This window comes from Hyperoodon ampullatus (assembly GCF_949752795.1).
Source record: "Hyperoodon ampullatus genome assembly, chromosome: 5".
In the NCBI taxonomy this organism is placed as follows: Eukaryota; Metazoa; Chordata; class Mammalia; order Artiodactyla; family Ziphiidae; genus Hyperoodon; species Hyperoodon ampullatus.
The window spans coordinates 146310341-146332574 of NC_136918.1; the positions used below are offsets into that span (position 1 = coordinate 146310341).

The 22234-nt window shown below is 55.0% G+C and overlaps 1 protein-coding gene across 1 annotated transcript in view; it reads left to right on the forward strand.

Moving 5' to 3' along the window:
• Positions 1–13817: 13817 nt before the first annotated feature.
• Positions 13818–22234, forward strand: part of PCNT (pericentrin) — a gene marked incomplete at its 5' end in the record, with an annotated part of 84346 nt that continues 75929 nt past the window's right edge. Inside the window, 4 exon segments of the mRNA XM_079705313.1 lie at positions 13818–14257; positions 15498–16035; positions 17581–17844; positions 20934–21101. Of these exon segments, the coding sequence (XP_079561439.1) occupies positions 13818–14257; positions 15498–16035; positions 17581–17844; positions 20934–21101 (1410 nt within the window).

The following is a 22234-nucleotide window of genomic DNA, read 5'->3' on the forward strand; positions in this document are numbered from 1 at the left end:
GTGGAGCGGCCAGAGGTGCCGGGAGCCTTCTCGTCTCCTGGGGGATCAGACTGTGGAAAAGTCTGAGCTGCGGTGATCTGAGTGACTTTTTATGTTTCTCTTGCAGCTGAGCTGAAGGAGAAGCTACAATCAGAAATGGAGAAAAATGCCCAGATGATAGAGGTACACAGGATAAGAAAATTCATTCCGTGTACGCGGTATTCCCCTCATCCCCACCCGGGACCCCTCCCCTTGATTCTAACAAAATGCAGTCAGAGCTGGAGTCGCGGGGGTGAAGCTTTCTCTGCACAACGTGAATTCATCACAGCAGCTGGTTGTGGGCTTTCGTGTTGCTTGGTGTGATGGGAGTCTCTTTCCTCCCATCTGGCTTCTGAGCAGCCCTGTGGCATGGCCCTGGCTGTGCTTGGGACACAGACCTCAGTCCTCACGGACGGGGGGCGTGGACGCCTCGGAGGTGGTGATCAGGTGACGTGTATGGGCCTTGGGGAACCACGGAGGGTGGGGGGGTGGGACGAGCGTGACTCTTGCGACCCATCCGTTTCTCAAGGCTACGCTTGTAGAAGGGCCGTTGGCGCTGGTGATGACCGAGGAAGTGTGTAGTGTTAGGGGATGTGTGACGTCAGGCCGAGGGGACCGGTGTGCCCTGGCCACTCTGGATAGGTGGTGGGTGGAGGATGGCCTCGTGCCCCAGCCCCCGCCCTCTGAGCTGGAGAGAGGGGACTCGTTTCTTAGGGCGCCTGGGACAGAGCCTGACCCCGTCAGAGCTCGACGGTGTCGCTGTAGTGCCTGGGTCTTGCGTGGGGGATGGATGCCTGTCTTGCCAGCCGAGTTCCTATGCTTTTGCTCAGCGACCAGTTCTGTTTCTGACAGGTGATCCTCGTTCTCGTGTCCTGGGCTGTTTGTCTGCAGGTGCTGCTGTTCCTGTCTGACTGGACATCCCGAGCTGTGTCCTGTACTCGCAGTCTGGTCTGGGTGGGGGTGACGGTTTTCGAATGCGCAGTTGAAATTTTTTTACTGCAGTAATAAACTGTTGGCCATCATCTACTTTTTCCTTATTTAAATTAGACCCTGAAGCAAGACTGGGAATCCGAGAGAGACTTGTGCTTAGAACACCTACGCCAAGAATTATCGGAAAGGCATCGGTCAGAACTGGAGAATTTACAAAACCAGTTTAAGAAAGAATTGGCAGAACAGAAGGCTGAGTTGGAGAAGGTTTTTCAAGACAAAAATCAGGCTGAATGTGAGTCTCTAATTAAAATGAGCAAGTTTGGAAGGGGACTGAGTTTTCCTGTGTCATCCCAGGAAAAATGCCGTGTGACTGGCTGGCAGGAGAGTCAGCCTTGGGGTCCCTCCTCGTTGGTCACAGGCATCTCAGGTTCCCTAAACCTTCCGAAACCTTCATTTCAGAGAAATCTTTTGCATGTTCTTCTACTAAATTGCTACTGAAAAAGTAGTTCGTGATTGTTCCCTTTCTGTTACACGGTGGGGCCCACCGGTCAGTAGATGCTGTCTGCTGGCCTGTGTCTTCCCCTCTCTTCCTCCCCGAAGAGAGCAGGATCCTGAGAATGGGGTCTGGAAGAGCCTGGGGGACCCGCTGTGCCTGCAGCCGCCCCTGCTGAGGAGGAGGACGCTGTGCCGTCACAAATTAAGTGAGGCCCGTGCCCGTCTCCAGTTTCCCTTCAGACTCAGGAGGCTCAGCATGAGGCGGCTCTGAGCAAGTTACGCGCGGACCTGCAGCTGGAACACTGCCAGTACGTGGAAGACCTGGAGCTGAAATTCAGAGAAAAGGAAAAGGAAAAGCAGCTTGAGGTAGAGGCATTGTACGGGGGTGCTGGGGGAGATCTCGGATTGGGGTCCTCTCACGCTCTATTATTGCCTAAAACTTAAGCCCTAACATGCGTATGTTTGTGTTTATTTCTAAATCGAGGTATAGTTGATTTACGATATTATGTAAGTTTTAGATGCACAACATAGTGATTCACAATTTTTAAAGATTGTACTTCATTATAAAATATTGACTATATTCTCTGTGCCCTACAGTGTATTCTTGTAGCTTATTTTGTACACAGTAGTTTGTACCTCTTAATTTCCTACCCCTAGCTTGCCTCTCTCCCCATCCCTCTCCCCAGTGGTAACCACTAGTTTGTTGTTTATGACTGTGAGTCTTTTTCTGTTTTGTATATACATTCATTTGTTCTGTTTCTCAGATCCCACATATAAGTGATACCATACAGTATTTGTCTTTCTCTGACTTATTTCACTTAGCGTGATAATCTCCAGGTCTATCCATGTTGCTGCAGATGGCAGCAATCCTTTTTTATGGCTGAGTCGTATTCCATTGTATATATACACCACATCTTCTTTATCCATTCATCTGTCAGTGGATGCTTAGGTTGCTTCCTGTCTTCGCAATTGTAAATAGTGCTGCTGTGAGCATTGGGTGCATGTATCTTTGTGAATTAGTGTTTTCGTTTTTTCAGATATATACCTAGGGGTGGGGTTGCTTGGTCATATGGTAGTTGTATTTTTAGTTTTTGAGGGACCTCCATACTTTAAGCCCTCCTTTAAAGAGACTCTCAGTATTTGGTGGAGCTGGTAGATAGCCATGTCAGGATATGGAGTCTGTGACTTTGACTTAATGATGGTGTTCAGTCCTACACCTGGAGAATTCGTGCCCTTGACAAGTGCCCCTGGGACATCTACAGGCTCCGGCCATTAGGGGTGCAAGGGTACATGCTCTGACCTTGACTCAATAAACAAGAAGTTAGCAAGAAACATTTCTGTGGCTCACGTATTCAGAACTCTTTTCCATTGGAACTTTACATACCGAAATATGGGTGATGTGGCCAGATCTCACTCAGGGACCTGAAGGGCCTTTATCACCAAGACCAAGAGCCAAGCAATGCCCCAAGCATTGGTTCAAGGAATTACCAAGGAAATAACTAGAAGACGGAGTTAGCCGAGGCCCATGTGTGGGTTTGCAGGGAGGAGAGTCGTGGAGCCGCGGAGGAGCCGCGTCTGGCCCTGTGGCTCTCGCACCGGCTCCTCCCTGCTCTCCTCCAGACAGAGGCCAGCTTGGCCGGGCAGGACCAGGGCCAGGCGGGGCCCTGCGGGCTGTCCCCCATCCAGGGAGAGAGGCGGCCTGAGGTCACCTTCTGCCCTGTGCCCTGGGTGAGGAGAGGCCCGTTCCACAAGGCAGCACTGCCCATGCTCCCCCGGGAGCGCTTGGCCCTGTGCTCGTGACTTGGGGTGCTGGGTGGCCACCCTGACCCAGGCCCCGGGAGGGCAGGTGGAGTCACTCAGCTCTGGCGTTGCAGGGCCGGCTGGCACTCAGCACACGCTTGGTGTGCAAGCTCTGTTCATCCCTGAAAGAGTCGCTTCCCAGGAAGGTTGACCAGGGAACGCGGAGAAAACCACGCAGGCCACACGAGGGTGAGGGAGCCCGTGGTCATAGATGGAGGGGGCCCATCCACCCTCCCTGACAAAGTAGGGGACAAGTCTCTGCTGGGAACGAGGCTGAGGCCTGGGAGGTGTCCACATGAGAGGCCGCGCTGGCCACGGCTTCCTCTGGTCCGCTCTCGGGGCCGCCTGGAGGTGGGTGGGCTTGAGCCGAGACTGCGCGTGTTCACCCGGTGCCCATCGGCTGCTGCACGGGTATCACCGGCACTGCCTTGGGCCCGGGGCTTGGTCGGGCTCCCACACCATCGCCTTCTCTTTTCAGTTGGAGGACCTGCACGCCTCGTACGCGGAGCTGCAGGCCCAGTCACAGGAGGAGATCCGGCGCCTGGGGGCCCAGCTGGAGTCTGCGAGGTCCAGCAGGCAGGAGCCGAGCGGTAAGGGGCCTCGTGTTCAGATCCAGGTTCCCGGCGGCTGGAGCTGGGCTCTCGCTGCTGAAACCCCGAACTGGGGCCTAACGGCTTTGCAGGCCCAAGAAAGTGGCTTAGAAAACTTCTGTGAATTTTGAGGTCTGCGGCCTCACGGTGCAGAGCTGCTGGTGGCAGCCTCAGCTTCCTCGTAGGCGCGTTGGTGAGCGATGCCTCTCGCAGCCTGTGTCCTCGTGTGGACACGCACCGTTCACGTGTGAGACTGGGCTCACGGTGGGGCTTGGCTGAGCGCCGTCGAGACGCAGTTCCCAGTGGGCATTCGGGTTGTGGGTGTACACCGCCTCCTGGGTCCCGTGAGCTCACCTGCGTCAGGTGTTGTCAGGCTTCTGGGGCCCTGAGCTCTGGTTTTGGAGGGTGACGCCATGTTTACTGAGGGCAGCTCACCTGGGTCTCCCCCTCACAAGACCCCAAGTCAGAGGGGTCTCTGCTCGCTGGTGGCACCTTCAGAGGGAGGAGGTCATGAGACACGGGGCAGAGAGACGTGGGCTTGTCTGCTGCTCTCTAGACAGGCCTGAAACTGTAGGGTCTGCCTTTGTGCCTACGTGTTACTGAGGAGCCAAGAACAGAGTTACGGGAAGGGACTCGCAGGAACACCTGACGGTCTGGGTGGGGGGATAGGCCTCCCATCCCTATCCCGGCCAGGCTCCGGGCAGCCGCGGGCAGAGCTGGCGGACTGACCTGTGCGGGGGCTTCAGGTGCGCTCTCACACACGGGTTTCAGCTTGTGCGCCTTCCACTGCACCCTCCCCCGTGCGTTTAAGGACCCTCATGGGGAGCGTTGATTTGGGATAGTGACCTGTTTCCATCCCTGTTATTTAAAAGCTAATAACTAGCTCTGGTGGACTAGCTGGCAGCACCCCCTTGATCAGAACCGTGATGCCGACAGTTCTCTTACCGTCTGCAGTACTGTTCTGTGGCTGTTAACAAAACACCACCAACTCAGCAGCCTGAAACCACCCAGGGTCACCCACAGCCAAAGTCCAAACGTTGGGCTGGGCCTTGGCCTGGCTCCCTCGGTCGGCAGGGTCCCGTCCCTGTGCTTGTAGGACCGAGGTCCTGTCTCCTTGCTGGCTGTCGGCCCAGGGGCTGCCCACGTTCCTCGCCACGCGGCCCTCTCGTCTTCAGGGCCCCCGCAACATGTGGAGTGCTTCTCACACTTCCAATCCACCTGACTTCTGTGCCAGCCTGAGAAAGCTCTCTGCCCTCAGGGCTCTGGAGTTTACTGAGGCCGTCTGGCTGGTCCCCCTGTGCGAGGCCCCCTGTGCCACGTAGCATAAGCCCTGGAGGGTCCCATGTCCATTCACGGGTTCTGGGATGGGGGGACCTTTTATAGTTCTGCCCCCAGCACCACACTACAGGCTCTTAACTACCTTCTGATTTCCCCTAAGTGTTTCATTTTGAGATGATGGCTTACTTTCATCCTGTAAAGAGTTACCCAAGCAGCTCCTGGCCCAAGTGTCTCACATGGAGGGGCTGGAACACCTGACGTGGGACTTAGAGCAGCAGCAGCAGCAGCAGCAGCAGCAGGAGAGAACCAGGCACGAGTCTGAACTGCAACAGCTGAGAATCTCTTCTGAAGAGAAGTTGAGGGAGGCTGAGAGGGGCCACCAGGAGGACCCGACCCTGTTACACCAGCGGCTGCAGGACGGGAAGGACAGCTCCCCACCGGAGGCTGTGGGAATCAGGTAAAGCAGCGCAGGAGAACACGTTTATGTTTGGGTCTCGACAAGATGACATTAAAGCTGGGCGCTGGTCTGACCCGCACGCAGGCTGCGGACGGCGCTGTGCTGCCGGGGTGGGTGGGCACCAGCCCCGCTTCACCACCCTCCTGGCGGTCATCCTGTCCTCGGCACAGAAGCGGGATCCCAGGGACAGTGGAGTTCAGTGGAGGGGCACCCGTATCAGGTTGTTGCAGCACAGTTTCTCAATTCATCCAGTGCCTGTTCAGAAGAGACGTCTGAAGGAGAAGGAAGAGACCGTCTTGATGAACTTGGCCTTCAGCTGGAGCAGCACGAGGTGATGGGACACCTTTGTTTTGCTTTGAGGTCTGGCTGACACGGGACATTATGACATGATGATTGGATGCCCGGGTGTGCTGGGAAGGGTCAGTCTGGTTAACGTCCACCACCACACAGAGGTAGAGTTTTTCCCTTGCGCTGAGAACTTTTAAGATCCACTCTCTTAGCAGCCTATGGTTACACAATACAGCGTTGTTAACTGTAGTCCTGTGCTCTGCGTGACGGCCCAGGACTTTTTCTCCTCAGACGAGAAGTGTGCATCTGTTGAGCCCTTCCTCCAGTTTGCCCACAGCCCCTCTCCCACCTCTGGCAACCACCAGTCTGTTCTCCGTGAGGTGGGTTTGTTAGATTCCACATAGAAGTGAGATCAGACAGTATTTGTCTTTCTCAATCTGACTTATTTCACTTAGCATGACACCCTCAAGGTCCATCCATGTTGTCACAAATAGCAAAATTTCCTTCTTTTTTATGGCTGAGTACTGTTTCCGTTGTGTGTATGTATGTACGTAGGTATGTGCCACATTTTCTTTATCCATTCATCTGTTGGTAGACATTGAGGTTGCTTCCACATCTTGACTGTTGTAAATAGGGGCTGCTATGAACGTTGGGGTGTGTGTGTCTTTTCCAATTAGTGTTTTTGTTTTCTTTGGTTAAATACCCAGGAGTGGAATGGCTGGATCATATGGTAGTTCTTTTTTTTTAACATCTTTATTGGAGTATAATTGCTTTACAATGCTGTGTTACTTTCTGCTGTGTAACAAAGTGAATCAGCTATATGTATATATATATCCCCATATCTCCTCCCTCTTGCGTCTCCCTCCCACCTTCCCTATCCCACCCCTCTAGGTGGTCACAAAGCACCGAGCTGATCTCCCTGTGCTATGCGGCTGCTTCCCATTAGCTATTTTACATTTGGTAGTGTATATATGTCAGTGCCACTCTCTCACTTCGTCACAGCTTACCCTTTCCCTTCTCCATGTCCTCAAGTCCATTCTCTATGTCTGCGTCTTTATTCCTGTCCTGCCCCTAGGTTCTTCAGAAGCATTTTTTTTTATTCCATATGTATGTGTTAGCATATGGTGTTTGTTTTTCTGACTTCACTCTGTATGACAGTCTCTAGGTCCATCCACCTCTCTGCAAATAACTCAATTTCGTTTGTTTTTATGGCTGAGTAATATTCCATTGTATATATGTGCCACATCTTCTTTATCCATTCGTCTGTCGATGGACACTTAGGTTGCTTCCACATCCTGGCTATTGTAAATAGTGCTGCAGTGAACATTGTGGTACATGACTCTTTTCGAATTATGGTTTTCTCAGAGTATATGCCCAGTAGTGGGATTGCTAGGTCATATGGTAGTTCTATTTTTAGTTTAAGGAACCTCCATACTGTTCTCCATAGTGGCTCTATCAGTTTACATTCCCACCAACAGTGCAAGAGGGTTCCCTTCTCTCCATACCCTCTCCAGCATTTTTTGATGATGTTCTATTTTTAATTTTTTGAGGAACCTCCATACTGTTTTCCATAGTGGCTGCACCAGTTTACTTTCCCACCAACAGTGCATGAGGGTTCCCTTTTCTCCACATCCTTGCCAACCTTTGTTATTTGTTGGTTTTTTAATAATAGCTATTCTGACAGGTGTGAGGGGGTATCTCATGGTTTTGATTTGCATTTCTCTGAGGATTAGTGATGTTAAGCACCTTTTCATGTGCCTGTTGGCCATCTGTGTGTCTTCTTTGGAAAAGTATCTGTTCCGATCTTCTGCCTGTTTTTTATTTAATCAGGTGGGTTTTTTTTTTTTTTTTTTTTTTGCTGTTGAGGTATATGAGCATCTCCATAAACATTGAGAAAGGTTGTGTTTCATTAATCTTTAGTTGGGAACTGGACTGTCTTTATGTTATCAAATCTGAATTTCCATCCTTTTCACAAAAGCTTCCTTCTGTGACACTGACACGCAGAGGGAGGCTTGCTTTTGTGTCTCTGGTGACTCCACAGGCTGCGTTGTGTCTGCTTGTTTAAAACAACAACCCGAGGTTCAGGGCACGACTTGGAGGCGGGTGGCTGGCAGGTCAGGTCCTGCCTGCGTCCCACGCAGGCGCGGTCACACTGCCACGAGCTCCTCAACCGCCTGTGTCATGCGTGTTGATGACCGGAGAGTGAAGCGCTGGGGTGAGTGCGTGCTGGTCATCTTTTTACTGGCCTTTACGTTCCTCTTCGTTGAACGGCCTCCATGCTGTTTGTTTCTGGCATCTCTAGCCTTTGCGGGCAGCGGTGTTCACACGGCTCTCTGTGACAGCGGAAGCCTTCTGCGCCTGTTCTGATGCGGAGCTCCGAGGAGCCGGTGGCTCCCCTGTCCTCCTGCCCCTGGCGCTGGCGGTGGAGGTGCCGTGCTGTTGGCATGGCTGGGCCCCCGGCCGCGCTCCAGGGAGTCCTGAGATGGCAGCTTGTGTCCATTTTTCACACTAGGAACAGGCAGGGCCTTGACTCTGTCTCCACTTCTGGGAAGTCTTCAGCGTGTTCGGACAGCCGTTCCTCCATGTGGTTTGTTCTCTCTCTGATACTCCTGCGGGCTTCATGCTGCACCTCCAGGCTGGAACCACCGGCTTCCTTCAATTCTCATTTCTCTTTTTATGTTGCTTTAGGCTTTTTTTTGCGGGGTGGGAGATTTTTTTCTCCCCTCTCCTCTAATTCTGCAGTTGGCTATCTTATTTCCATTGTCATTGTTAATTTCTGGGGCGTTGCCTTCTTGTTCTGCCTTCTTGTTCTGTGTTCTTTCCTGTGTCTTCTGCTCAGCGTCAGGGACGGGGTGTCTTTGGTCTTCTCCCCGAAGGCGGCCGTTGGTGTTAAGAGGCCTCTTGAGGCTCCGTGTAGTTCCTGCCGTGTCTCCATGCGTCTTCGTCTCTGTGCTGTGTGGGGCGTCTGTGGTCTGTGCATCGGTTGGTGACCTGAGGCACCGTGTGGTCTTGGGGGGCTGTCTGACCAGGCAGACTCCACCTGGGGGCTGGGGGGCGGCCTCCCCTCCGGGGGCCATTGGTCTCTACCAGCCCCCTGCTAGGTCCCTAAGGAGAGGGGCACAGCGGGGTCCCCACGCCAGTCTCCCTGGTCCACAGCCCCTGGGGGTCGTGCCATCACCTCTGTGCTCCCTGTACCCGCTTCCCAGCCTCCCGGGTGTCTGGGCAGCTCTCAGGCGGCTCCCTGTTCAACCCCTGTGAGTATCCGTGATTCCCATCTTCCAGCAATTGGTCATCTTTGGCTTACTGATTACCTCTTTCACTGTTTCTTCTCCTCATAGGTTTAGGTATTATGTCTCCTATCATCTGAGGGAATATAAAAACGATAGAGTACACGTGTGTTTAAGCAAAAGTCCCGGGTGTGGGCACGTGTGTGGCAGCGCATGGCATGCGCGGTGTGTGCGCGTGCGTGGTGTATATTTGGCGTGTTGACGCGCCATGTTGACTGAGGGTGCCTGGTGGAGCTCCCCCAGCTGGGTTTGGGAACCCCCATGCCCCTCTGGTCGGTGCCGAACCCTGGCCGGTGTCTCTCTGGCTGCAACTGTTTGGTTGTCCCTGAGGCTGAATGTCTTTTGACTTGTTTGGTCGTTGCGGCCACGTTTCTGCCCTTTCCTCAGAGGCCGGGAACCCCTTGCTCTCGGCTCCCCGTCCCCAGTCTCCAGGCACAGCAGGATTTCCCTGTATTTTATCTTTGCTTTTGTCGTCTGGAACTGGCTGTTGCCTGGTGGGGGGTGAGACTCTGGCCCCTTTTCTTTCCCGGGATGGTGAGTCACTCTCGTCCGACTTGCTGGGAAGCCTGACCCTTGTGAGCCGAGTTGTGTCGGGGGCGCTCGAGTCCACCCATCAGTCAAGTCGTTTTCTCCCGTGACCGTATGAGGACTCCAGTCTGGATTTAAAAGATAACTCGAGCTTATTGAGAGCTGGACATTTAGGCTGCCGTGGCCTCTCTGTGATTTTGAGGAAGATGGGGTGACTGGTTGCACCTTGAGGGAACAGGAGACGTTGACACTGCCTCGAGCCCCTCGGACCCTGCGCTCCAGAGCGTCGTCCTCGTGGGGCAGGCGCTCCAGAGCGTCGTCCTCGGGGGGCAGGCCCAGCACCCGGCTCTCGATGGAAAGTGCAGGGCAGGGAGCTGCAGGTGGAGCAGGGTGCCTTCCACCAAGGCCCTGGCCGTGTGGCCGGTCCCGGAGGCCTGGCCTGGGGTGCGGAGGGCAAGGGACGGCGGTCCGGTGGGGGACCCAGTGCCCACGGCTCGGCGTCAGTGGAGGAGGCCCGCCTCCCTGCTGGAAGCGAGACGTGGGGCAGCAGGTGGTGTGGCCGTGCGTGGCGAGGCTCCGTGGGAGTTTCCGTGGGGGTGGGTCCCCTGGGGGGTTCCCTGGGAGGCAGGGATTCAGGAACGAGGCTGAGAGAGTCATTAGAAGGTTTTCTCTGTGATTTCCCAAAGGAGACCCTGGGGTTGCACACACAGCTAGAAGAAAACCACCAGCACCAACTAGCAGTGGGGAAGTCCTCCCAGGAAGTCCAGCAGGAGGCGGGCCTCGCGGGGACCCAGGTGTTGGAAGGGGAGCAGCATGCGGGGCCTTCGGAAGAGCCCGGCCAAGGTGTGTGCCTTCAGTGCCGCTGTGTCGCCTGGAGTCCGGCCTGCAGGGGACGTTCTGGGCGGTGACTGATTCCCATGAGAGCCACCTGCACATGCTGGCTGTTCACTTTGCATTGTGGGCACCGCGGGCCCTTCCTCGGGGGTTGAGCAGGCCTGGGCGTGTCAGGAGAGGGCCTGCCCGGTGTCACGGGGACGGAGAAGCTGTGGTCGCCCCTGGGGATGGTCAGGGACCCAGGAGAGCAGACGTAAGGCCGGCACTGGACACGAGCCCAGGAGAGGGTGGGTCCCGCATAGAGCTGAGGGGGCAAGGCAGAGGGTCCCGCCGTGAGGGCCGGCGGCTCAGGGTCCCTGTCGGGGGCCTCGGAGCCGGGCGGGCCTGTGAAGGGGAAGAATGCAGCCCAGAGAGCTGGTCACGGCTGCTGGCATCGTGTCCTCCCTGTTCTCCTTCCTGCGGGAGGGGTGCCCCACGGCCCCTGCTCAGCACGTTCCTGTCAGCTGGTGCCTTGGCCACGCTTGGCTCTTTATCGAGCCTGGGACGGTGATGAGCCCTGGCCAGAGGAGCTCTGGGGGTGCCAGGTCACCCAGTACCCAGGCGGAAGGAGCAACGGTGGGTGTGGACCACTCAGGATGGGCCTGCTCATCTGGGCCTCGGGCTCAGTGACCACTGGGCTGAAGATGGGTGTGTCATGTCCACTTCTGACACCAAGCCCACACGGGGAGTTTCAGGATCTTTGTGCGGTTGTCTGAGGCTTCTGAAGGTAGGTGTCTAGTCTGAGTTGCGGGTCAGCCTGATGGTCCTGCCCCCTGGTCCCCTGCAGAGCTCGCCCGGGTGCCCCTCCTGTGTGCACACAGCACGGCCTTGGAGGTGGCAGCCGGAGACTTGGGTCTGGAAACCATGCACAAGGCTCATCTCCTGCTTCTTCTCACGGAGCTCAAGGAAGAAATCGACCTCTTAAAAGTAGAAAATAGAAATTTACACGAGAAATTGCAGCATGAAATCCGCCTAGAAGAGGACTCTGAGCAAGTAAGTTGAAACACCTCACCACTCTGCACTCCCCGCGTCCACCGGGGCCTCGTGTTAACTGGCCGGGGTCAGCGCAAGCCCCCGAGGTCCACCACGCCTTCCACCTGGAGCAGTGTTTGCTTGCTGGGTGCCTTCCTCGGGGTCGGGATGGGATACCACCTGAGCCGGGGGCCGAGTGTGCTCCTTACCGGGGCCTCCAGTGCTCAGGGGAACTGGCCGGGGCCCTCTGAGGGGCGCCAGGGTGGTTGGCGAGGCCACCTTCAGGCCTCATCCACTGTGTCTTCTGTGGTGTCCTGAGCCCCAGGCTCTTCTTGCTGACCGTTGGTCGTGTAGCCGCGGACGCACGCGGTGATGAGACCCCTCCCCTGAATTACTGGCGAGCCTCACCACAGTTCAGAGGAGCGGAGTGGAGGTGACTTTCTCTCGTGTTCCCTCCGAGCGGCCCAGGGTGACCATCTGGGAGGTGCTGCTGTCGCCCCTGGTCTTCCCCGCGGAGCCTCCCTGGGGTTCCTCATCCATCAAAGCAGTTGCATAGGAAGCGGTTGTTACCGGCAGGGCGGATCACATGCCGTCCCCACGCGGAGGCGCTGGGGGTGCGGACGGGGGCACAGCAGGCTCGGACAGGTTTGTGGGAGGCCCGCGGCCTCACGGCGGATGCTTGCTCGCCGGCGGTCTGCCTTGGCACATGACCTTCTCAGGCACCGTTCCCTGAGGGACAGACTCTCCTTGAAGGCTTTTGACGTTCGGGGTATATGTGTTTCCTGGACCACCATTTTATCTCCTTACCTAAATTACTAAGAGAGGTGTGTGGAATTCTCTCTCTCTCCCTTCAGTTCTCTTAGTTTTTACTTTTAAGTGTTTTATGGTTCCGTTATTACACATTTATGATTGTTATGTCTTCCTGAGAAGTGTACCCTTTTATCATTAATGAAACGTCCCTTTTCTGTCCTGTAGCTTCTTAGTATTGAAATCTCCCTGCTCTTTGACCAGTGTGGTCATTCCAACCTTCGTTTGCATTTCCTTCGATGGAGCCCGTTCTGTCCATTTCACCTTGGACGGCATCTCCTGGGGTTAGTGCTGACCCCACGGGCTAAGGGTCCGGTCCCAGGAGATCGCCCCGCCCCCGCCCCCATCAGAGGCCATTCGCCTCCCCATCTTCTCTGTGCTGGGCCCTTCAGTTCTCCTGGACTTGGCTGGCCTGCTCTGGAGTCTGCTCGCACGTGTGTGACCAGGGGCCAGCCTGGGAGCTGGGCTGGACCCAGTCACAGATTTTGCAGCTCTCCTCCTCTGCCTCTGTCCTCACGGGCTTTCCCCCCTCACCTCCCAGCTCCTCTGGTTCAAACAAGTAAGATTTCGACGTGCACGGCACAAGCAGGTCGGTGACCCAGGCCGTTTCCTTATTCTGGGTGTCAGACCACCCTCCCGCCCCACACACCTCCTCCCGCCCTGGGATCTCTTGGATTTTATCCGGAGTCTGCAGTTGTCGTCTCTGCTGAGAGCTGATTCTCAGCCATCACTAAGGGCAGGCCCTAAACTTTAATAACTTGAATAAAGAGTTGAGGTCAATCTCACAAACCTTTTTGGTTTTGTTTTGTTTCTTTTTGATGATGATCAGTAGTCTGTTGACCTTTCTTTCCTTTTTTGAAAATTAGGATATTTGTGTGTGTTCAGCTTTCTGGTTCACCTCCCTTTTCACATGACACCTTTAAGGGTGTTGGTTTCAGTCTCTTGCTCAGGTCCCTTGTAGAGCCTGGAACGTTCATTGTGCAAGTCCAGAGGCTTGGCCTGGCGCTGTTTGCTGCTCTCCTGTGGCTCCGTCCTGGCTGGTGGTGGTTCCTCTGTCTGGGGGGTTGGCCTTTCCTTGATGGGAGGCCCCGTACGTGTCTGATCCCCTGGGCTGGTCTTCATCGCAGAGGAGCTCCCCTTCGCGTGTGTGTCCAGACCTGCCAGCCCCCGAGGTAACAGTCGGGGCCAGGTGCTGGGATGCGGACACGTCTTACTTAAGCACATAGTCTTAGATTTGTGCATTTTAGGCTCCTTTATTCCCATCAGGATAAGAAACACTGCCATTGCTCTGTTCTGTGCAATACATTATGAAACTAGTGCTTGTATGTTGTGGAACTTCTCTATCTTCAGAGATGGATTTGGGTCGTTGCTGCCAGTGATCTTTTCATTTAATTTCCTCCTTCTTAAATAAAATTGTGCTTTCTGCAGGTGAAATGTACTTCAGTTGAAGCCCACCAGGAAGCACTGAAGAGCGCTAAGGAGAAGCTTGAGCTAATGAGACGAGAACTCGGCGAGAGAGAGGCTGAGTGGAAAGTCACGAGTGAGGACCCGAGGAGAGGGGACGAAGAGAGGCTGACGCAGCTGCTCCTCGAGCTGCAGGAGCAGGCTGAGTCCGAGAAGCTGTCCATGATGCACAGGTTTGAGCTTCGAGAAGCCGAAATGAGGCAGCTGCAGGACCAGCAGGCGGCCCAGATCCTGGACCTGGAGGGGTCGCTGATGGAGCAGCAGGGCCGCCTGAGGCAGCTGGAGCTGGGGCTCTTGGGGGACGAGTCTCTGCAGTGCAGCCAGTGTGGCCGGGAGCTGGGCGGTGGTCTGGCCCCCATGGACCGGGGCCACCTGAAAGAGGACTGTGCCCTCCAGCTGAAGCTGGCCCAGAGCAGGTGGGTGACGTTCCTGTGGCCGCCTGTTCAGTACGGGGCCGCCCGCCTGTCTGGGTGAGGCTGGTCCCCAGGAGGGCACGCGTGGCTCTTGGGGCTGCGGGACCTGCTGGCAGCAGCAGCACCCCCGTCCTTCCTGTGGAGCCCGTGTCCCATGATCCACGCTGCCCTGCATGCATCTGTGACAGTCATTTGTGTTCTTTGCACGGTTTACGGTTTCAGTAGCAGAACTTCAGCCTCATTTATCATAAGGACGTGTGGTTCATTTCTGAAGTTTCTTGTGTATTTTAAACTCAAACAGATTAAAAAAAAAAGTTTTTTTGAACTATGTACGTACTTCCCTGAAGCTTTAAATAGATTTAGAATGTGATTTGGTTTGCTGCCTCTTTGCACATCTGCGCTGTAGTGACCAGGGGTGTTGGTGAGTCCTGGTGTCACTGGAGCTGCTCTTGGTTTTGCTGCTTCTCATGCGGCAGCCGCTCCCCAGCATCATGAGGCAGGTGCAAGAGCTTCTGCTCTGGGGTCTGAGAACTGAGTTCAAATCCTGACCCCCGTGTGAGCTGGAAGGACACAGGCATGGTGGACAAACTCATGAGGCCTTAGCGAAGCCCTCTTGCATGGGCTGATCAGTGGAAAGGCTTTCGTGGTGTCTGGTGCACAGTTAGTACCTGAATCCCATCCCAGCTCTTGTCACTCACCTGAACGCGCCACATGGCACTAACGTGTAATGGGTGCCCCGTAGAGATTCTTCCCTGTTCCTGCTGGGGTGCTGGGTGCTTCAGTTAGAGGGGCGTCTCCCTGCTTCTGTGCTTGCCAGCCAGTGTCACCTGCAACTCATTTAATTCATGCCCCTAATTCACCCCGAAGGGGTTTTGGGGGTCTTTTGAATGCTCTTTGCAGCCCTGTTGGCTCCTGTAAATGATAACGATGCCGCTGCCCCTTCCCTGTTGAGGTCCTCTCCCTGCCGAGGAGCCGTCACACCTGCTTCCCTGTGGTGTCTGTGGAAATGTGTGTGTGGTTTCTTGCTGGGGGTCCTGTGTCCTGTACTTCAGTCGGTGACTGGGGAAGCCTGGGCTCTGGCGTCCGAGCTCCTCTGGCTTCGTGGGCCCCTTGGCTCTCCGCTCACGGCTGGCAGTGGGGCTCAGACCACCTGCAGCCCCGGGAGGTGCAAAGAGCAGGGAAAACCTGGGCACGACGGTCTCACCAGTAGAAAATGGTGTCTCCTGTGAGAAATGTGAGGTTGATGCTTTTGTGGCTGCACGTTGGTTCTCCATGTTCACTTGGCTTGTCTCCTCAGGTTTTTAGAAGAACGTCGAGAAATCACAGAGAAATTCGCCGCAGAGCAAGACGCCTTCCTGCGGGAGGCCCGGGAGAAGCACGCCCGCGAGCTCCAGCTGCTCCAGGAGAGACACCGGCAGCACGTCCTGTCTTTGACTGCGGAGCTGGAGACCCGGCACCAGGCCGAGGTGGACGCGCTAAGGGCTTCTTTGGAGCGAGAGTGGGGGGCTCTCTCAGAAGCCCGCGTGGCTGAGCTGCAGACAAAACACGCTGCGGAAATCAGTGCTTTGGAGACCAGACACGCATCACGCCTGTACGCTTTGGAGTCGCGTTACCTGTCTGAGATGCAGACCTTGCGGGGCCTGGAGCTGCCGGGCCTGGAGGAGCAGCTGCAGAAAGAGGATGCTTCTCACCACGTGGTCTTGACTTGGGTGTTAGAGAAGCTGAAGCTGAAACACGATGAAGAGCCTCAGTCCACAGAGGATGGCCTGAGAGCGGGAGTGAACACAGAGCACGTGGAGGGTGTGAGAGCCTCTCGGCTGCGCGGAGCTCGCCAGGTGAGGTGCGGGGCTTTGCCCTTCCCCAGGACTGGTGTCTTCTATTGCCCATATGTGTCAGCTGCACGTGTGTGTGTGTGTGTGTGTCCCAGGGACAGCGGTGGGTTTCCTGGTGAGGCGGGTACACAACAGTGAGTTTTACGTGTTTTTTGGTCCCAGGCTCCTTGGTGAAGGCTTTGGATCTCTGATCCTGGAAAAACGTGCGCCTGTGCCTGCGTACACTGTTCCCTGTGAGATTTCAAAGGGTTCAGAGTGCTCCTCAGGACCTCTACTGATTTCTGTGAGATTAAACCCTTTGTCCTGTATCGAGCAGCAACTGTCCCCGTGGCAGGTGCTTTCAGCTGTAGTATGAAAGGAGCTTCTGGAGACAGCCCCATGCCCTAGCCAGCGCTCCCCTTTGCTCATCTGCAGACCTATGGCACTTGTACGTCGTGAATAGGATGCATTTATTTGGCTAGAACGTCATCACGTAGCGGGAATTCAGTGTGGGGACGGGCTGCTCTGTGCCCATTGGGCCAGGTGTGCATGCCAGGCACTCAGGAACGATCCTGTTCTGGCGCCTTCATACTTTTGTCACGTATTGAAGAAGTAGATATTCAGAATTACAAAGCAGGAAATCTCAGCCTTGTGAGAACACAAGTACCAGGTAGAACCTTCGCTCGTGGCTGAGACGTGCTTTATGGGATGTCCCCAGGGGGGTTTTGTCCTTTGCTCCTGGTTTAGCGTGTTTACGGATGGAAGGACGAAGGCAGCCTAGTGCTGAGAGGTGTGGTGGCTTCTGTTTATGCTTCGGCTCTGCCTGTTCTGTGTGGTCTGCGGGCGAAATCTTTTCCTTTTTTTAAAAAAATGTTTATTTATTTATTTATTTGGCTGCACTGGGTCTTGGTTGTGGCACGCGGGATGTTTGTTGCTGCGTGTGGGATCTTTAGTTGAGGCCTGAGAACTGTTAGTTGCGGCATGTGGGATCTAGTTTCCTGACCAGGGATTGAACCTGGGCCCCCTGCATTGGAGGCGTGGAGTCTTACCTACTGGACCACCAGGGAAGTCCCTGCAGGAGAGATCTTGAACAAATTCCCCGAGGGCTGAGCACATTCCACCTGGGGTCATGAGCCTCTGGCCTGTCCTTGAATTCGGGCCCCAGGGCAGGTGTCACAACTCCTCCCTGGGAGTTGTCCTTTTGGTGTGAATTTGGAGGGCTGTGGTGCCCCTAGGCCAGTCCAGTGAGCTCTCAGTGTCAGCTTCAGTTTCCTCCCATGCGGATGGATGCGTGGGGAAGGGGGCTTGTTCCCAGCCTGTGGATTTAAATTAGATTTCCTCGGATTATAGGGTTTGAAGAAGATGAAGTTCTAAAAGAATATCAAGACGGAGAAGTACGCATTTTTTACATGAGAAAGCTATGTATTTTAAACCATGGCTTAATTTTATTAGTGTAAAACGCGCTTGCAGGAAGCACGTGGAGTGTTTCCCACCTTGCAGGTGGGAGGTGTGTGTGGGTGGCAGGACAGGTGTGTGGGAGGCAGTGCCCTGTGGACTCGCTCTCTGCAGGTGGAGCTGGTGTGGCCTGCTGAGGGCCTGCCCCTGGGGCAGCAGCCAAAAGCAGCCATGCAGGAGCTCAGGGGCGGGCATGTGGCCAAGATTCAGGTGCAGAAGGCTCCGCAGGAGGGGGCCCCCACAGGTTCCTTCTGGGCAGTGGTGGCTTCAGGGATGGCCTGGGGGTCAGGCTCTGGCCCCCACGGGGATGCCGGTGACATCAGCAAAGCCGCTGGGCCTCCTGAGGCTTCTCCTCGTGATGAGAGCCCTCGGACATCCGTGAGGCCCGCAGTGGGGTGGACGCTGGGCAGGCCTCACACCTGCCAAGAGGGCCCGGGGCCTGCGCTCAGCTGCGTGGGACGTGTGGGGCACCTCAGGGGCTGCCTGTGCCAGGTGCCCGGCAGTTGCTCCATGTCCTCTGCATCCCGTGCTGCACCCCCAAACCCTGGGGCCCATGGTGCAACCTGGGGGCACAGCCCTGCACAGACTCCGCCCAAGTGTCCTCTGGCCCGATGTCCTGTCTTCTTTGTTCTCGTGGCGCCGGATACCTGCTGCCTGGCAGTTTCTGGAGCACCCTGGCTGTGACCTCCTCTGAACTTGGCCTTGTCTCCCGCCTGGAAACTCCCACTCTTGCCTCCCTTTCGTCAAATCGTTTTCTCCATGGGCCCTTCCTTCCGGGACGGCCCCTCCGTCCGGGACTCACGGCCCCGCGCCCTGTGCCCTGCATAGCCCACGGTGCGTCCCCTGTGGGGCGCATGCCACGTGCTGTGCTCCTCTCGCCTGCGCTCTGCTCAGCGGTGGCCCGGGCCCAGAGCGGTGCCCAGACTGGGGCTCCAGGGCAGCGCGCCCGGGAGGGTTTTGCTGCCAGGGGCCCCGTCCTGCACACCTCTTCAGGGCAGTTGTTGCCGAGGTGCCCATGGCCCTGCCACACAGTGTCGCTAGGATCTCGGAGGTCAGGTGGGCAGTAAGGACCTGACCGAGGGCAGGGTCCCTGGAGGGCAGGGCAGCAGCAAAGTGCCTGGATGTATCCCACGGGGGCCGTTTGGTGGAGGCAGCTGCCCTGCTCTAGGTTGACCGAGGCTCGCGGGGAGCCCCGGGGCGGGCAGTGTCGGGGGTCTGCTGGGGCCAGGGAGAGGGCCCGTGCCTCTGGACCCAGGGGAGGCCGGAGGAGGCGGTGGCTGTGGAGGAGGGTGGAGCAGGCGGGCTGCTTGGGTGTGTGGGTGACGTGTGTCCACGCAGAACAGCCACCCCCAGCAGGTGCCCTTAGGGATTGCCACACGCTACGGGCTCTTGGTTAGAGTTTTTTTCTTTTTTCTTTTGGTTCCTCTGGGCGGCTTGTGGGATCTTAGTTCCCTGACCAGGGATTGAACCCGGCGCCAGGCAGTGAAAGCGCCGAGTCCTAACCACTGGACCGCCAGGGAACTCCCACTTCTTTGGATTTTTAACTTTGCGTGTCACCACGTGTATAAGCAACATGTCGAATTGCGAGGTCGAGGTTACAGCGGAGTCTAACAAAGCAGTTGGAATACACGGGGCTGCCATGGAGGCTGGGACCTGGCCCGGGTTCACGTGACCCCTGTGGGGCTCACACCCCTCAGTGCCCTTTGCATTGACACAGGATGGCAGAGGTGTGTGTGGACGCCATGCAGCCAGACCCCACATGATGTCACTGCCCCGCCTGCCCGCCCTGCATGTGTGTAGTGCACACACATAGCACACGTGCAGACATGCGTGTATGCACGGAATTCTGCACACCATCCTCGCAGGGCTTGCAAAACCCCTGGAGTCCATCTGAGGACACTTGGCTGGATGCCCCTGAGGCCCTTCTGCCTTGGTGTTCTTAGATTTGAAATACTTGTGTCTCCGCATCTTCTGATCTTTCTGGGGGTAAGGATAACTGGTGTTTTTTGTGAAGCATATGTACAAACTTATTGAGGTTATAAATTTTTGTAGGTACTTTTTCTATGGGGCTTTTCAAAAGGACATGTTAATAGCTCATTTCGAACCGTAAAATAAGGCCTGGCATTCGCTAGGTTTCCTAGGTTAATAGTCAGTGCTCTTAGCTGTGTGTGTACATATTGACTGATCTGATATTAGCATGTAAACTGTTTTTTCACGTGGAAGTTCCCAGAATGAGAATTAGTGGATTGGAGAAAAATAAAGGGAAGCATAAATATGACATTTATCCCTTTTGTTTGGTTGAAAAATCTGGGAGTTGGCATTTTTCTTGGTTTGCTCCTTGGACCCTGAGATGCCCTGAATCCCGGTTTCCCATGTTTGGGGAATGAGAGGACAGGAGGGATCCACACCCAGGAAGCCCATGCCCACAAACGCTCATGATAAAACAGATATCAGAAACACGATAAAAGCCCGGCTGAGACCAGACATGCAGCTGGTCACTGATAAAGTCACACAAACTATCTTCTCTTCACAATGTCATCTTACTCAGGTTTCATTAAAGAGGACAAAACTCCCTCATCCCCCTCAGTGTCCCCTCAGCCCCCATGTCCCCTCAGTGTCCCCTCAGTGTCTCCTCAGCCCCCATGTCCCCTCAGTGTCCCCTCAGTGTCTCCTCAGCCTGCTCAGTGTCCCCCAGCCCCCTCAGCGTCCCCTCAGCCCCTGTGTCCCCTCATTGTCTCCTCAGCATCCCCTCAGTATTCCCTTGAGGCAGGAGATAGATGGGCCCCAGGCTGAACAGTTTCTCCCCTGTGGACAGAAGCTCCATAAAAGCAGGATAATGGAGGAGGCTGGGCCCTGCCCAGATAGAAGATAAGAGACCATATATTCCTCATTCTCGAAGCCAAGGAGACCCTCCCGACTACACATGCACAGAAGGGCTCCTTGGAGGTCCAAAAGGGAGGGGCACCACCTCATACATAGTAAGTGGTGCCAACTACCCTTAGATAGGCCTCTTCGCTGGAATCCATCTTGGCCAAGAGATGTGCGCGCATGCATGGGAGGACCTTGAGATACACCAAATACGGACTCAGAACCAGGCAGAGCAGGATGGTTGGTCAAAGGAAATCTGGAAGAAATGCCCACGAAAGTGATTTAAACTGCCATGAGGGCGTGATGCTGTCTCTGAGCCTGCCCGTGTGTCTACTGTACTCTTTTTCGTTCTAAAAAACACTTTACTTGCTTCACTACTTTCCGTCTCTCTGCGGAAATTCATTTTTTCATAGTGGACGGGCCAGGGCCTTGTCGCTGGCTGCTCGTCCCTGGTGGTCCAGTGGCTGGGATTCAGCGCCCTCACTGCCGCTGCCCAGCCTCAGGCTCTGGTCGGGAACTGAAATTCTGCTTCAAGCCGCTGCAGGCCGAGGCCACCCGAGGTCACCCTCACCCCCGCAGCCCGCTTTCTGTCCCTGCAGTGTCCTAAGTGCCCCAGCCCCTCGAGTTCAGTCCTGAGGGGCCATTACAGAGGGGTCAAGTGGCTGCCAGGACAGTGCTTGCTGCAGGCACCGTGGAGGAGACGGTGGTCCTGGCTGCAGCCCAATTGCTCTCGTGCTCTCGTGCTCTCAGTGCTCTCGGTGTTCTCGGTACTCTGGTTGCTCTCGTTCATCTCGTGGTGTCGTCGCTCTCCTTCCTCGTGTTCCTCTCTTTTCTCTCGTCCTCTTATTGCTCTCGGTGCTCTGGTTGCTGTGCTCTCGTTGCTTTCGTGCCCTCATGAGCTACGTCCTCCTCTTCTGGGGCACTGCCCTGATACCTGCTGACCTGTGGAGGTGTCTGAGTTTCATTTCTGTAATCCTCTGAAGAGGCAGACTCTGCCGCTGGCCTTTCCTGGTATTTACTGGCTTACAGTCCTCCCTCTAAAGAGACTTTGTTGGATCCTGTTTGTTCACTCTGATGATTCTGTTACCTGTTCGTGACATGTGTCCTGCTCTTCGGCTTGGCATTTTTGTACTTCCGTGTTGACTCTCTTTAGAGCGCTGAGAACATTTGGGAAGTATTTTTCTAGTTGTTTGTTCAAGTATGTCATTCTTTTACTTTGCTACTAAGGATGTGAATATTAGATACTGTTTAAGTGACCTTTTTTGTGTAGCTCATTTCACAGGAGAAAACATCTGGGTTTGTGGGGAGGTGGGATATGCAGTTTCTTTCCCTATTTTATTTTAACTTTTTATTGGAGAAAATTTCAACATATACAGAAACAGAGAACAGATCAGAATCTGACTGCCCATGGGTACGTGCCAATCTCAGTGCATTAGCCGCCCAAATATACCATAACATGCTCCATGCTAACCTGCAGAATTAACAGTAGTCCCTTAATTTCATCACATATCCAGCCTAAGTTCCAGTCTCTTCCTGTGGCTGGTCAAATTGGGATCCACATAGGGCCTGAGCTGTGCTGAATCTGTTTTTCCTGCTTCCTGTGACGTTGGCTACCATTTCCCCCTTATTGCCTGTAAACGTGTCAGCAGTCTACACACGGGATGGGATTCAGGTCCATGTCTTGGTGAGAATAGTTCCAGGTGGTGGCCTCTTGGTCCTACCATCTTCCCTCAGGCTCTCCTCACAGACAGCCTTGCTGGGTGTCTTCTGGGATGCTGTGGTCATTGTCCCCAAAATAGCAGGGACATGCTGTTCTTTCTCTGTGAATGGGTTTTATCTGGGCTACAAATATCTCTGCACCTGTTTGAAAAGCAGTGTCACTTATCAGAAGAGTTGTTTA